General features: G+C 39.8%; 1 protein-coding gene across 1 annotated transcript in view; it reads right to left on the bottom strand.

The window, feature by feature from the left end:
* ACYP2 (acylphosphatase 2) overlaps positions 1–4,994 on the bottom strand; it is a 51,715-nt gene extending 46,721 nt beyond the window's left edge. Inside the window, exon 1 of the mRNA XM_026844679.1 lies at positions 4,855–4,994. Coding sequence (XP_026700480.1) covers positions 4,855–4,994 — 140 coding nt within the window. The remainder of the gene's footprint in view (positions 1–4,854) is intronic.
* Positions 4,995–17,286: the final 12,292 nt, after the last annotated feature.

Raw genomic sequence — 17,286 nt, 5'->3', positions numbered from 1 at the left:
GTGCTGGCTGCTCGCCCAGCGCGGCGCAGGCGGCCGAGGAGCGCTCCCCGCGGAGCACACGGGTACCCACCGTCGGCCTGCTCAGGGGGGACCGGGAATCGTTGTGACGAAGCGTTTCCCAGACATGGCCCAACTGAGGTCAGCTGCACTGACAAGGTGGCACGTTAAGGAGTTGAACGCTAACACATACCAAAAGCACCCAAGCCAGATGAGTCTTGGGCATCCTTCCCTGGCAAGGCTCCATCACTGACTCCTCTCATATCTCCACTGAATTGAACTTTCACCCAGACTTTTAAAAGCTCATTTCCCTTTTCAACCACTGTGCCGAGGCAAATACCCACCCTCAAACATGCCTCAGCTGGAACAGGGGGCCTTGGAGATAAGGAGCCCACCCTCATGCAAACGATTCACCAAACCTTCAGCAGTACCTGTTAGTGCTCACATGTTCGTTAGCAAATCTTAAACTGGCATATTAGTTCTTCTATAGAGATTCTACATGTGCAAAAACATAGCCCACCATTTGGGTGTTTAGTAGGTTAAGTTTCTACCCCAAGACCACACAGATTTTTTTTTCCTTCGGTATTACATGTCTGCTTGCAGTTTCGTTTCCCCCACTCTAACCCCTATATTTGCTTTTCCTGAAAAAAAAAATAATCCCAGTGCCTTAATTCAGAGTTCTGCATTTGAAACAACATTTAACTAACCTTAGAAGACAACTCAAGCTTCTCTTACTAACAAGCAGGTTAAAATAAATAGCAAAACAATAATTTCATTTGCTCAGTCCATTAGGGAATTCCCTCCTACACACCAGTTCATGCCTTAGCATTATCACAGCCAAACCCGAGTTGTTTACATGTTTGGATCTCACAACTAGAGGGACATTACAAATAGATCAACACCTAGAAAAGAAGTGACATAACTTGTCCAAGACGGAGCAATTAGAGAAATAACCATTCAACGCAGTGTAGAACAAAAATATACACATACAAACAAACAAAAATCTAGTATCCCAGGGAATAAGGCGGCCCTAGAGAGTTTCATCATTTTCTTTAACTACAGAACATGTTAAAACAACTCCCTTGCCTTCTACAGGGGTCACACATTTTGCAAGTGTGGAATCAGCACCATTTTGTTTTGAAAAGGAGGATTCTACAGGAGGAACAGAATGCAGTATAGACTGAAAATCTTTTGTCGTTTGCTGCCATCTATCAGCAGCGAGGAGTAAGACCGGTAATAGACCAAGCAGCCCCTTCACCGTGTAGAAGCGTGGTAACGCGGGCCTGGAAACCAGAGCTTATTCCAGGAGATTACACAACGCTACCTGCAGATTCTGGTGCCGGTTATAGCAACCTTTGTTTTACCAAGAGCATATTCGACGTTTTGAGTGAGTTTTCTTGAAACCACTCAGTTCAGGCTCCTCATGAATACACGGGCTCCTGCTTAGGATGCAAGTCCATCCAGTTCTGTCACTGACCTTGAGAGCTCCCTGCCTCACTCATAGCCTCATCTCTTCTCTTCCTACTGCTATTGTCTTTTTACAGGAAAGTCAGTATAACACTTAATTATCTACAAAAAAAACATCTTGCCACTCCTTACAGAGATGAGTCCAAGTACCTTATTACGTCATGTAAAGTATCAAAGAAACCATACAGAACCTAACTCCAGATAATATCATGAAACACTTAATATTATACACTCCAAGTAATCAATACCAATAGAAAACCAATGTTTAAGTACTGTAATTAGCATGAGGCCCTGAGCAGACACTATCAAGAAACACAGACAGCCTGTATGTACTAAGTCAAATCCTGAATTTATTCCCTCTTTCAGCCATTCACTGTAGGGTACTGATGTCATCTGGATGCACTTCCTAAAGTTACACCAAATTTTATTAACTACTCAACACCTACATCTGTTACACCATAAAATAAACTCCTTCGTTATGCTGCAGAGGAATGCAAATTTTTGCAAATACCTCCTCATCCCAATCCAATGTCAGGGGAGATTGTGATATGATCCCAAGAACAAGATTAAGACACAAATGAGGTCAAATGCCGTATACCCAAAATAGGTTTTTATTATTAAAAAAGTGAAGAGGGGTAGTGATAGGACAGAACAGAAAGACAAGGCAAAAATAAAACAAGGACTGGAAGAATAGTCATCACCATGGATCCAGCGGCATCCTGTTGGTCCTCAGTCTTCAGTTCTTCGATGGAGGGTGCTCACGGATAAGGCCTCAGTGATAGATGCAAGAAGAGCCAGATTTTCTGCTGCCTTTTTAAGTTCATCCTACCAATTGATCAGCGTATCTGCTGGCCTTCAGTTTTTTGCCTCTAGTCCAACAGGCTTTGTTGCATCCTGCTTCAAGGGCATGAACGTTTGCCTCTTATCAGTTCGTTAGCAATGCAGGCATGGGGTCTGGCCTACACAATAGAGCCACAAACGGCTCCAGGATGGGGCCAGCTCAGTCCATGTCTGCCCCTTTGAGGCTTATGTAAATGCAACCGCCAAGAAGTGGAGAGTGCATCCTTCAATACCCTGCTGCTTCTCTGAGCAGCATCTCCCAGACCAGTTCACAGGCCACAGCAGCTTCTCTCGGAGGTCTGCACAGACACAAGCAAGCTTTGAGACAGCCATAGGACATTCCAGTCTCTCACACTCCTACATCAAGTTATTGTATTTTGAAGGAAAAGCAGGAAACATAATACCATAACAACTGATACATAAAATCCACTCTTCCATACTACTGACAAATTCTCTATTTCCACATGCGGGATTCAGTTTGCTATTGAAATCAATGAGTGTAACTTCCTTTGTTATTGAAACAAAGCAATAACACAATATCTGAATGAAAAACTCCAAGCTACTATAGATTCCAGGGATGACCATTATGGTGGCAGTTTACCAAAACTTCTGCTATGCTCAAACCAGTGGGTTTTTTTAAGGTTTATCTCCTATCTCAATGTATTTAATTTACTTTTTTTTGCCAACTACATAGAATTTTTCACTGAAGTATATTCAACCATCTTTTATTCCTGGCTTTCAAAAGCCACTATTTTGTATTGTCATTATTAATAAAAAGATTAACTTCCACTGCAAACACAGCATCATCTAGAGAACACTATTACTGCAGTCTAAACTAACAGAAAGACTTCTGTATTTTAAAACAGACTTTACCAGACTAACTTTTTACACTTGTGAAAACTGTATTGCATATACCACTACTTTTCCCATAAGATTATCTACTTCTACCCTAGCATTAAATATTTAAAACTTCCTCATAGTATTTACTAAAAATATAGCAAAGGTCTACCAGTATACTGTTTAAATGATAGTGTTACCAAAATGCTGGAAATAAAAAAAACCTTATCAACACCAATTTGATGTAGATAAGCAGACACTTCTTTATTGATGGCTAGACATGTAGGGGAATATTCTCAACAACACATACAAGGCACCAGAATCATACACCTTATATAGAACTTATACATACTCATTGAGTATTCATACATAATCATACAATTCAATAAATCATTAACATAAACTCCTCCTATCTCCAATTTCATACAGTAAAGGTTAGAAATGTCTAGGAATGGGTCTGGGGTGTAATGTGAGTAGGTGGTCCATGAGTCTGTGATCATGATCTCCCCCTGCTGGAATTACCTTTTGTTTAAGGACACAGTTTTCCTGGCAGATACTTGCAAGCTGTTACAGTTACTTCCCTCAGTTCCCATTAATGCTGGACCTTGACAACTACTTGCATTCTTCTAGTCCTATACCTGTATTATAAATCAGCTTACAAACTATCTTGTCTTTTATTTACCTAGGTTCTAACCGTTCCTACTAGGCAATTACGGCCAATCCCTTTGACCTTAGTACAGGGCTATACTGGGGATTTAGAGTAGCAGCTGGTTGTTAGGTTCAAAATACAATAAATATAAAATAAATTATTTTCACGAAAATATCTCTTAATTCTATACTTATATTAATATCAAATACAACTTAATTTCAGTTGATAATAAAATCAGTAACAATAATATAAGTGACACACTACAGAACAACAATACTAGAAAACACTAAAACCTATACTAATGCCATTAGAACCAAACAATCAAGATAAAAATAAAAGCTACAGAAAGAGGTAAAAACAAGCACAGTGCTTTAACAATGCAACTGCACAGCACCTAAACTAAGAAAAAGAAACAGCAAAAAAATTCATTCAGGAACAATAGAACACTGAACTCAAACTACAATTATACCATACAAAAAAAAAAAAGTTAAAACCCCTAAAAAAAAAAAAAAAAAAGACCAAACACTACTCTACCCCACACTAAAGAGAAGTGTTCACCACTGCTTTTATAGAGAGTTCTGGACCTGAGGAGCAGAGGGGGTGTGATTGGCTCCCAGATGAGGCTGCTCAGCATAGTTAGATCAACTGGGGCACTTGACACTGACCAGCATCAAAAAAAATATATTTTTGATAGTCTCTTATTAAGCTTTTCTTTTAGTTATTAAACTTATTTTGAAAGTTGTAGCCTCATTATTTGTTTGTTCATCTCTGACACAGAATAGCTGAAAAACTGTTATAACCTTTTTTTCTTTCAATACCTACTACTCGTGATTTCTATGGGGCAGTAACTCACAACACCACACCTACCTGAGATGTTTTGCACTCCTACAATTACTGTCATCTCACAGGTGTCCCATCAGGTGAGTAACCTCCCACCTGGCTGTCTGAATGCTTCCTTCAACTTGTAACTACGCTGCTATCTTTCTGCACCGTTTTGACTCCCCAGTGATCTTCCTCAGAGCTGCCCATGATTGCATTCCTGCTTTCCAGCTACCTTTTTGTACAGTTTCTCTTTGATCTGCAAACTATTAACATTTCTGAGTTTTCTTTGGAGCTCCTCCTGTCTGTCAGCCATCACTTTGCCAGCCAATATCTTTAGCTGTACATCTTCACAGGTTTTGGCATTTGTGCAGCTGGGTTTCATCGCTATCTGAACCAAACTCTAAACCCGATTCACTTGCAAATGGTCCCCAGCTGATTTTGATTAGTGTTTTCCCAAAGGATACCGAAGACTTCAGATAAAAGCAGCTACTGCCTTAGTTAACTAGTTCTTGCTCTTACTTGAAAGCCACTCAATACTTAGAAAGGAGGTTAGAACCTATGTAAGGTTAGTATCTATATAAAGTTAGTGTGCTTTTTTAGCACTTTTTTTTTTTATTATTTAATTAAAAACCATAACTTTAATTTTTTCCCTATGTTTTTGTACATAATATTTTGTCTTTTCTTAGTATTTAGTTTAAGTGAAATTATAAATTTATTTTTAGTGTTTTTTTTCTGTCTTTGTTAACTGTATTTTTATTTTATTCTTATTTTTCATTTCTGATAGTTATTAGCATCTTTATATGTGTCACTTAAAAGTTGTAGAAGCTTAAGGTTTTTATTTTCTAGTCCTTATTTACATAACACTTAAACATGCAAAAAAAAGATCTGGAAGACATCCTTTTGACTAATTGTGAAATAAGGAATAGTTATGTGACTTTTCACTTTTTTTATTTTTTTCAGATAATCAACTATTAGTAGTTGTTATTTCTATAGCACTAAAAATGAGATTTTGGAACTTGAAAAATAAGATAGGTAGAGTGTTGGGTTCTTGTAGAACCTTAAATTGTTGCTGAGTTGTTAAATAGAGCTGTAATAATAATGCAGATAAAAACACTAAATAGTTTTTTTAATTTAAGTTTTAGTAGAAGATAGAGAAGTGGTTTTAGTTTGTAGCAGTTTGGTTTCTGCTTTTAGCACTAGTCATGAGCCAAATTATCTAAAAGCAAATAAAAATAAAGCATAATGGATATAAAAGTGTCAATTGAAGTAAAGATTTAGCCTTTATGTACCTTTTATATGGTATATTCATATAGCATATGGAGTGTAACTACTTGGTAAAAAAAAAACAGACTAAAAGGGTGTTTGTCAAGAGAAAACATCCAGATAGAAGTTAACAAAACAAAAAACTAAGCGTTTAGTGAAAAATAAGTGTTAGAACAACATAAGAGGGAACTATTTTCTTTAGTTGCATCACACATGAAAAAAAATTCTACAGTATAATTGGCAAACTTGATGTTCAAGTATATTAGTTTTAGAATATGATCAATTTGCTTGTCATTATCATTGCATAACATAGGGAGAAAAATGAACAAAACGGTTGGAAGTACTGTGTTCAGTTTTCATAGAGGATATTATTACTCTTCTGGAAAAATATAAATGAAAGGATGTTAAAGTAAGAACACCTGGAAAAAATAACAATTGTTAAAGTAACTGTTTTGTGGTTGACTGATTAAATATGTTATCGATGAAGTTACAGTATATGTGTAACATAGGCAGGTGACTTCGTTACAATGTTTGTCTGTTGAGCCATTTCTAAAGCAAGATCCAGCTCCTGCCATCTGACCTGTGTGGGAGGACCTGCACAGCTTTGCAGAGTCCCATTGCAGCACAGGCCTTGTTGGGTGGAGGAAGGGTCATGCCTATGCACATCAGATTACAGGGCTCCAGCCAACTTCTGGGTGAGACCTAAATTTGATCTGCTTGTGCTCTAAAATCATGGACTGCTCACATAAAGTAACACAAGTTATATAGTGGCAGACGCAAAATTGTAAACCTGTTATTTGACTGTGCCTAGACTTGTATCAGGTTGATTTTGTTACTTTGTGCTTCTTCAAACAGTTATTTTGAGATTGTGTGTGTGAAAGCACCATGTTCCTGTGCAGCCAGGTACATTGAAGACTTTTTGTTTTGGTAAAGCCTGAATTCACTACATGGTGATTCTCTCTAGGGCATCAAGATTCACAGCTCAAAAATTTTCTTTGACATTATATATAAATACTTAGTGAAACTAAATTTCTGCCTGCTTTTTAACTTTTTAAATCCTTGTCATATCAAAAAATTTTATTTTGTTTAGCGGTCTTTCATGTAAAGATATAAGGTAATAAAGCACTCAGCCTCAACCAAAAAAAACCTCTTAACTGAAGTGCATATTTTTCAGTCTAAAGTTTTAAAAAGCATTTTTACCAATACATAAAAAGAAAGAATCAGCAAGTAAAAAGGTTCTACTTAGTGATATTAAAAATCTTAATCTGAGAACACAATAAAGAAATAATCCACTAGGTAAAAATAAACACTTGGTATGAGGAAATTGGCCTGTGAGAATTGCATCATCATTGCCAAGTTCTCTTAAATGGTCCAGCGTGGGTAAAGAAAACATGAGAACATAAACTGTATCCCACAACAATAAAATCTCAAACATGTGATTGGTGAAGTAATATTATGAAATCCTAAAGCACAGGAATCATAGGGTCCATTTTGGGGTGAAGCCTGTCAGTCCTACACTGGCAGGGTGCATTGAGCAAGTCCTGGCTGAACAATGAAATCTAAACACAAACCCACCTATTATAATGCCTGCAAGGGTTTACATTCACTGGCTATAGTTACATTACGGAAGATAAGTATAACTTGATTTTGTAAGCAGCTTGTGCACAATTTACCTGTAATGTTTTAGTGTTCAGAATCTGAGACCTAAGAGTTTAAGACAGATTAGATCAGATCCTAAACTAACGAACATCTAAAAGCAATGTTATTGAGGTAAAACTTTATTCTGCATACAGAATGTTTAAGTTCTTCATCTAGACAACCTGCACTTTGGCATAGTCTTTGACTTCTCTTTCACCTAGATGATTATTTAACACTTTGAAATGTCATGCTTCCTGAGGTTTTACTGGAGACATTGGTGAGCTCCAAAGGGTAAGACAGAAAGCACAAAAGGTCTGGGGTTCAGGGAAGAAGGGGAGCCCACACCATCCTCTTACATTTAAAAGGAGCACATTAGAAGTTACAGTCACAGTGTTTGAAAAGAAAGCAGAAGGAGAATTATCTGATGTTTGATTTACAAAATATCCATTCACAGGAAGCACATGAACATTTGGGGGAAACAAGGGCTGAGATGCTGCTGGTGGTTTTATTTTCTCTGCTTGCACAACATGCTGAGGAGGAGAAGAGGTTGTCATTTAAGGGAGTTCTTTATTCCCACCAAAATATGGGAAATTTCAACATTGTCCTTCCCACAGCCACCAGAACAATGATGTCAGATTTTGTGGAGGATTTAGGGCTCTATAAAAGATCTGAGAAAGCACAAAAGAGTGTGGGTTGGTAAAGGAACGGTGTATAATAGTGGTGGGTTGACAGCTATTAAATTTTGCAGTTCTGTGAAACTATTTGATTCATTCTCATTAACTGCATTAGCCCACTATTTCTTTTCAAAAGCAACAGAAAGAAACCCTAATTAGTATTTTGGAACCATGAAAAGTATTAGTGGAGCCTGTGTCATCAAGTGTTTCAGTCAACTCTTGCTGAATTGATTACCATGACAATTCTTGGACTGAGTAACTTCAAAAGCTTAGGTTACAGTTTCTGTTGAAATAGATAAAATGAGGTATCTGCTGTTATTACAGGGATACCTGAGAACCAGCACAGGCCAAGCACCTGGTGCTGATGGACTGGGGGATTGGAATAGTTGCTTAGTTTTAGTAAGAAATATTGTCCTATTGTTATTCCGGGCATTCTCTGTTCCAAACATTTGCTTAAAGTTCCCATAATACTGCTTCCTTAACTTGCTTCATTGAATTATTTCTGCTAGAAAATTAAATGGAAAATGAGTACTAGCAATGGAAGTATGTTAATATGCTCCTCTTGCTAAGGTAAAAGGAGAGAAAGCACAAAAGGCTTAGGTAAGTCCATGGATAATGTCTATATTGTAATGTGTTAAAACTCTGTTTTCAGGTAGTCCTTGTATCTTCTCTTCATCGTTCCCCAGGACAGGACCTGATGCTGGTAACACCAAGCTGGTAAGAATAACAGTTCTGTCCTGAAGTGATGTTTATTCATGCCTGGTGTCCATCTGCCTGTCAACCCTCCCATATCTTTCTCCATGTTTGACTGCTGGCCAACTCCAATCAAATGAGGGGAGGATGTTTCAAAGACATGAACTTGTGACAAATTTGGTGAAAATCAGCATCTCAGTAAAGGAAGAGGTTCTCTTGGCTCTGAAAGGTGGGATGGATTTTCAAAAAGCTTTTCACAAAATCCTGTACTAGAGATCTCTGGGCAGTAAAAGCAAGTACCAGTGTGAAGAACTACAGAAGTATATCATTACACTAATTGACTGCACCTTAAAAGACTAATTTCAGTGCTATTAAGGAAAGTAATGTGCAGAGCAAAGGCACACTGAATTCTGCAAACACTGTGGTGACTTCTGGGTGAGCCATTTAGCATTCAAGAAAGATTCTGGAGTTAAGGGTGAACAATTTTATGAGAAGATCAGTGTAATGCTCAGCAGCCATAGAGAAAAACCCTTACGAGAACATTAATAGAGGAAACCAGAGAATACCCTCAGGTCACTTGCCAGCCCTGGCTGTCCCAAGTACCCTGTTCTAGCTGCCCCTGAACTCAGGGACAACAGAAAAAGCAACAGTCACAGTCAGTGAGGATGGTCTGGGGTTGGAACAGCTTCACATGATAAAAACCCAAGTACAATAATATTTTCCTGAGTCTTTTCGACTCTGTCCAGAGGATGCCACACAGGTCTGTATAATTATAAATGGTGAATAAACCTCATTATTTCCCACAAATGAGAACTCTGCATCAAATGAATGTACTAGATAACAAGTTGATGACAAACACAAGGGAACAACTTTTCACACTCTGCATGAATCAGAAATTGTGGCTGTAGAACATTGATGCCAAAACATAATGAGCTTAAAAAGCAGATGAATGAGGGGATGAAAAACCAATTTAGCACTGCTAAACATGGCAAAATAGCATGTGACTCAGGATGTCTCCCTGTGAACTGAAGAAAATGGAGAGTGTACAGAGGGGAAGTAAAATTGTATGCATGCCCAGTTCTTAGTTTTAGTCTGGCCACAGGAAACTGTTCTTGCATGTTTCCGCAACAAAGATGAACTGAGCAAAGGCTGAGGCCAGGCTTAAAAAACCTGAAAGCTTTCCTGGAAAAAAAGAAATGTTTGCATAGGCTGGAGAGAGAAAAAGGCTTAGAGCCCAGGAACCTAATGAGAGAAGAGGTGAATATCTATGTTTAAAATAATCAAAATGAGAGAACCGAAAGGAGATAGTACACAAAGCATCCCTGGTGGTAGCAACCACTCCCTGCAGACCCAGGGGATGCTGTCCCAGGGTCTATGCAGAGGCAGGATGGTGCTGGGACATGGGGTTGGTGGTGCCAGCTGGTCGGGTTGTGAGCACAGCCTGTGGTCTCTGTGCTGCAGCTGGAGCCATGTAGAGGTGCTGTGCTCTGGGCAGAATCAGAAAGTGATCCCTGCTTGGGAGCACCTCTGCTCCCCTTACATCACCCCAAATTCCTTTTGCTCCTGACTGCTTGTTTCAAAAGGCCCTGCTTTTCAGAGGAGTTCACTTGCTGGGGATAACCCCAGTGACTGACCCAGTTTCTTCTCATTTCAGAGCCTGTCAGTCTCCTGCTGATACCATTCTAGATGCTGCCAATGGATCCCTTACTCTGTATTTCCCAGGCACAGAGGGCTGGAATCTCAGAGGACAAACGTTTTTCCAACCCTGTATCATCAGGCCTTGGGGTGAGCAGATGAATTTGTAGCGTGGTTATAGGATTTGAGCACGCACTTGGCAAAGCCAAGAAAGCATGAATCACATTCTGTGTGCATCCACTGCCATGTTACTGAAAGAGAAAACACATGGGGGTTGTAGATAGTGGTATCACTCTCTGAGGAAATAACAGTTAACGCCTACCATGCTGTCCTGCACAGTGCTCTTGGGAGATTACAAGCAATCTTTCCTGCTCTTTTTGTTCAAGACAGGTTCTCTTTCTCAGCAGAGTTCTTTGAGCCTCCTTAGCTGTTTCACCCCGTTCTTGGTACTTTGCCCAGCAGAAGGGCAGTTTCTGCCTTTATACTAAATATGGATGTTTTTCACCGGGCTTAGCCTTTAATTTACAATATACAAATGTGGCAAAAGTGACTTTTCCCTCTCCCTGGGGCTTCTCTGAATTTATAGTCCTATTGTGTTCCTCAATTAGAACATTCCTGCTACCCTAAACGGCCTCTTAGAGTTACATTTCCAAAGTTATGAAGCGTTAATACTACCTTTCACCTTGAACTCTTCTGAATGAGACACCTGGCACAATAACAAACCCCACCGAGTCACAGTCCCTTGAATCCTGGTTCTAGTCAGCAGGACCTGCTTTGTCATAATCATGCCCCCACACATTTAGACTGACTATCCCCGTTACTAGGACACAAGCATAAACAACTTGCCACGTTAGACCAGATGAATGCTGGATAGCTCTAAACTTGTTTCATGTGATCCTTTGGAAGGTTTGTTAATCTCCTGGGTGTCTCCATAATATCCTGTGAAAGAAGCTCCTGCTTTAAAAACGTGCCAGTAAGTCTGCCATGCAGATTCAGTGCCTGAAACCATGCAGCCAACAGCAAAGTATGAATAATTCTTCAACAGGACAGAAAGGATTGCTTTCTTAAGGAAGCATTTAAGTGAGCTTGCCTTCCTTCTAGAATTCATAAATATTTAAATATTTCTCATCCACATGTCAAAATGGTGAACACACAATCCACCCAGAGAGTGAAAGCCTGAACAACTACTTGAGCTAAGGCCATGATAAACAGAACAATTACTTGTGCTGAATGCTGCTTGAAACGAGGTTGAAAACCTGAACAAAGATCTTTGGCTGTTACTTGATTTATCCTGGGCTGGGAAAGTAGACCTTACACTTATTTCTTATTTTTAAAATAGACACTGCCAATTTCTTCTCTGAACTGGTACAACATGGAAGGCTTTATGTTTTCAGTTAATTAAGTGAAAATAAGAAGAGACTGCAGATATTTTAGGATGAAGAATACACAGGTTCCATCTATCAGTGATATCTAAATGGGCTTTGGAAGATTTTCTCTAAGAAAATATACACATTATTCAATGCAAAGAAGCACACTGTGTATGATGCCCCGCTGAAGTCAATGGGACTATTAAGGATACTATCAGATAAGTCAGTATTTCACAGTTTGTTCCTATGTAGAAAGATAAATCCTGCCCTGGGAAGTTGTACATGGTTTCTGTTTTGCTAACCAAAGAATTGCAGAGAGATTGAACTGAGAGAAATGAACAAACTACAGAACCGAGAACTGCTGATGAAGATGCAACAGATGCATCTACCCCTGGAAAAAAAATTACCCTGAGCTAGTCAGGCACTTGGGGTAAGGTCTGCCACAGCTGTGCTCTGCAAACATGGAGTAGCTGTGTGAAACTGCATGCTCTGCAAGGAACAGTGACTGTGCAAGTGAGGGCAGCCTGCCAAGGGACTGGGTTTCCTTGATTTCCTAGAACAGCAGGATCCCTAGAATTGACCTTTGAGTTCATCATTGTCATCACATGCTCCTCTGCAGCTGGTTTCTGTTTGGCAAGACAGAAAAATTCATCTCAGTGCCGAGGGGGGGGGGGTAGGAAAAAAAGTCATGTCTCTTTCCCTGAAGTTGGCTGCATTTATTTCATATCCAAGGAGTTATTTATTTCAAATAGCTGTGAGTAATTTGGAGAGAAATCAGCAGTAAGCTCCTATAATGAGGCTTAAGCCTATGACTTTTTCTCTCTGCAGGCACAATAGTTTCCAGGGATATTTTCAGCAGGAAACAGACTGTCAAAGCCAGATTCTCCTGCATGCATTAGAGACAATTCTGCTTTCCAAATCTTAGGCATTAAGACACCTAAAGAGAACAAATCCAGGAAGTGTAGAGGGAAAACCAACTTTGCTGTAAATTAATTTATTTCAGCAAGGAGGATTTTGGTCCTGTTTTTCTACAAATGGTAACTATCTATCCTTGCAACAAAGCAACCCACTAACTTTAGCTGGGAAAGACATGAGGTTAAATAGTATCTTGTGAATTGATACAACTGAGGATGGATTTATTTGCATCCACTCTCACGAACAGAATCCCCAAGAACATAAAGTGAAGTTTAGCAATGTTGCACACATTGGTTCAGCCTTCTCTATCAGTTCTAGAAATGATACAGGTGACCATTTTAACACTTGAGCTGCTTCACAGGTGCCTTTTATTTCTCAACAATAGAGGCTAAAGTGAGAAATGCTCTCCTTATGTTATAACATGTTTATGTAAACAGGCCTGATAGGAACAGAGCAGTACCAGTGTTCAGTGTATGTGCTTTAGGTGACACTGAACCCGCCTCCCCATCCAACTTGAAACACGTAACAGTGTATTTAGAAAGCCTTACTTTAGGGACCTAAAATTAGTTCCTCTGAATCACGCTTTAGAAGAGACTATTTTTGGCCCCTACTATACAGGAACCGTAAGTACCCTGGGACCTCATTCAGATGCTGTAATTGCTCTTGCCCCCATCCTCCAAATTAGACACATTCCCTGTAAAGTACAAGTTTATGCAATAGGTATGTTTCTAATTTGTATTCTTTGAGCTCATGAAAGTTTCCCCTCTATCTAGGCAGACCAGCATTTCTCCTATTTTTTTTTTTTTAAATATTGCAAAGCAGGTCACATGTCTCCAGATGAGATTTTTCTAGCTACAAACCAATATAGATATGTTACTTAAAATCAGTGTTTCTGTGACTTAAACTAGCGGTTTAGATTGCACTCGCATGCTTCAGAAGATTGGTTAGAGTGACTAATCGTACTGCCAGTCTTGCTCGTGGTTTCTCAAAAAAGTGATAACTGCAGTGGAGTTCCTAGGGGCAGGAGGGGAGAGGAGCAGCTGTAATTACTGCTCTTCGCTGTTTATAGCAGACAAGGAAGTGCTACTACCCAAAATCTTAAGAGCAACTCCATCCCCCAGGGGCAGAGGAGCAAAGGCTTTCACAGTAGGCTGTAATTGTGGGCTCTTCTCATGTCCCCATCCTGAAAGGACAGAGCAGCTTTGTGCAGGGAAAATGCCCTTGTTACTTTGAAGACTTTCAGCTAGTAAACGCAGATGTTTATCCTTGGAGAAAGTAAGTTACTGGCATCTTCTCTGAAAGGTGCTGAGTAGGATGGCAGCAGCTTTTTGACTCTGTGGCATCTTTCAGTGTCTGCTCTGAATGAGTGACCAATTTAGAAACATGGGGGAAGAGGAAGCCTGACAATCCTTATCAGTGAGTATCAAAAAACAAACTCTTCCTCTCCATGTTGGTAATGGGATCTTTGAGCTATGGGGATCACAGTACAGGTGGGGGACAGGTAACATGAAGCTCCTGTTGCTTTAGGTATTCCTTTCCAAATTGTAAAATTTATAGAAATCTGTCACTCAAAATTATTCAGCTTGTAACTTGGGTCAGAAAAGACAGACGGATCACTAAGCAAAATGTCTCTATGTGAGAAGTAGTTGCTTGAGAGCCCAGATAGTAGCAGCTGTGGTGCAGGTTGAGTGAGAAGCTTCCTAAGGAGTGCTGACAGTGCTGGTGTTGGTTGACCCAAGTTAGCTGCCGGCCAACGAGGGCACAGGGCAAGAATGTGCAGTGTGACTTCAGCCACCACGAACAGACAAAATTTCTCATGAATGGAAAGATTGTGGGTTTTTTTATTCACAACTATAACCCTCGGATTCATCAGTTCTCAAGATTTAATGCCAAAAACAACAGGTGGCAGCCATATTTGGGTTGCTCTCAATTCATATTCCTCCTACTTAATAGGAGAGGAAAGAGCTGTTGATGCAAGTAGCACAGACGGGTTCCTTGTTATGAAAGCCAGTCCTTCATCATATGACTTGGGAACCAAATGTGCTTTTACAACTGCTGCAGCCAAAACATATTGCAAACTTGAACAAATTTATTTTTGACTCACTTGGCAAAATGCAGAGTTTTTTAACTTTTAAACAGCAGAATACCAGCATATGGTGGGGGTGGGGGGTAGGGATTAGGTTTTTAATCCTAAATAAATTAATCCATATGCAGAAAATACTTTCAAGATGCAACTAGTATATGTACACTTACTATTGTAACTGTGAATGGCTTCAGTGTCTCCTTTACCCATGTTTCACATTCTGAAAACAGGAATCACATTCCTGCAGGCGAGGAGGCTGCATTAGTCCAATGACTGTCTGAGGTGCTGCTGGCAGACTTTGCACGTTTCTCCCCCAGAGGTGTTTCATTCCAGTGGAAAGTGCTTGTGAGTCTAAAGTATAACAGCCACAGATGAGGAGGCTTGCTGGTTCGGGTCAAGTAGGTTCCCTGACATCAGGGATGTTTATTCACATTGCAGAATACTTAGAAATGTGTCAAAAAGCAAGTTTTGCTTTTAAGGGTTAGAAAGGCAAAAACCTACAGGAGTATTATTTCATGATATTGTAGCTAGGAAGCCACAGAATGCAGCTTTGAAGTTCCTTATGTATCTGCCAACTTCAATTTCAGAAAATTGGATATAATTGTCATGTTTTTTCTTCCAAGTCCAAATAAACTCTGCATGCTTCAAATTTATTAAATGTTTTCTCACAATTGAAGCAGCTCTTTGAACAAACCACCATTGCAATTAAGTAGGAAAGAATTGCCCATAAGTGACACAAAGTCAGTTATTTTCGTTTTTTCAGGTTCAAAGCACATATCCTTATCCTTAAACATGAAATTTTTAAAATTACAGTTTCTCTGCAAGTTATCAGATTTTTCCTTGTCTGAATTGATAAAAGTATTCATTTCAGCTACACTTTTTACTTATTCCTGTTCTCACCAACAAAACACTAAAACACTATCTACTTTACCCCCATAGAAATTTGACTATAAACATCTTCAATATTAAAGGCAGGCCAAAAAGGACAGAAATTAATGTATAAGTTGTTCTGCATCATGTAGATCTGAGGCAATAGTAAGTTAATTGTTAAGCTAGTGTGAAAGATGTCAACAAATACCCTCCAAATCACAATGAAATTATAGCAAGGTGCAACTGTTCTGTAATAACATAACAGTTGATAGATATAATCTGCAAGATTATGTGATATGAAACCGTCTAGGAACAGAAGGATATTTCCAAAGCATTGAACACCAAACACAATTGGTGTGCTTCCTTTATTAAAAGTGGAGCTCTAGAGAGCTGAGAAAAGGTAGAGCTCACTTCTGGATACCTGATTGAAAATACTCAGCCTTTGTAGCACTTCATAGGATATTAGCAAAGTCTGTTTTATCTGAGTATCACTCCACCCTGAACAATTACCATCACAGAAGCTTTAGAAAGAGGAGCTATTTGGTGTGCTTAAAGTGATTAGAGACTTGAACTTTCACAAGGTATTGCAAGGAAAATACCTGATGGGACAGCGATGAGGTAGCCTCTTCTCTTTTAACCACCCGGGAAAACCTTTATATAATGACTTATCAGGAAAAAAAGACAGTACTTGCGCTGATTGTTTTTTTGGTGACTGTAAATCAAATTAGGGTGACTCTGCTCATGCAGCTGTAGGTGAATATAACACACTGGATCATTTCCTGTGCAGTGGACTGGAAACAAATATAATACTAGATACAGAAGGTGTAGACCAAGATGGTATAAACGTACTTTTCAGGAAAATGCCATGGCAGTTTCTAAGCATTGTGGTCTTTGTTCATCATACTTAGGTCTTGGCATTTCTCCTTTTTGTAATGTGTTTCAGCATTTAGTTAGGGTGGGTTGGTTTGTTTGTTTTTAAGCGGAGCTAGTTTGAGCATAAAGATCAGAAAACAGGATTTGCCTTCGTCAGTAGCTTTAAATCTAATCAGTTCGCAGCTGTTGTATGGTGACGATGTAATTCTTGAGAGGAAATTCAATTAACAATTCTGTGGAGGGGACAGCTGGAGCCAACAGCCACCCGCGCTGCTCTCACACATCCCCCGCCAGCTTTACTCCCTGCCGCCGGGCAGCGGCGGGCCGGGCACCGGCGCTCCGCTCTCCTGAGTAGCGTTATTATTCCACATAAGCCTCTTATCCCACAATCCGCCGTCAGATCCGGCAGCTAATTACCTGCGGCGCAGGGGCTGACGGCGCTCCCCCTCACCGTGAATTTTGGGGACGGATCCCCCTGTTTGACTCTTCCCGCCGTTCAGCTCAGCGAGGACAGCTCCAGGGGATGTGTTGATGCTGAGGTGACCTGCTCGAACGGCAGCAGGTTTGCCAAAACAGTTTTGGGGTTTTTTTTTTGGTATAAACCGCAAAGGCCCCGAAGGCGAACTCTGACCCCGAGGAGGCGGCGCGGCGCGGCCCCTCCGC

Source organism: Athene cunicularia (genome assembly GCF_003259725.1).
Source record: "Athene cunicularia isolate RWA chromosome 3 unlocalized genomic scaffold, athCun1 chr3_part1, whole genome shotgun sequence".
Taxonomy (NCBI): domain Eukaryota; kingdom Metazoa; phylum Chordata; class Aves; order Strigiformes; family Strigidae; genus Athene; species Athene cunicularia.
This window is presented reverse-complemented; position numbering and strand designations above follow the sequence as displayed.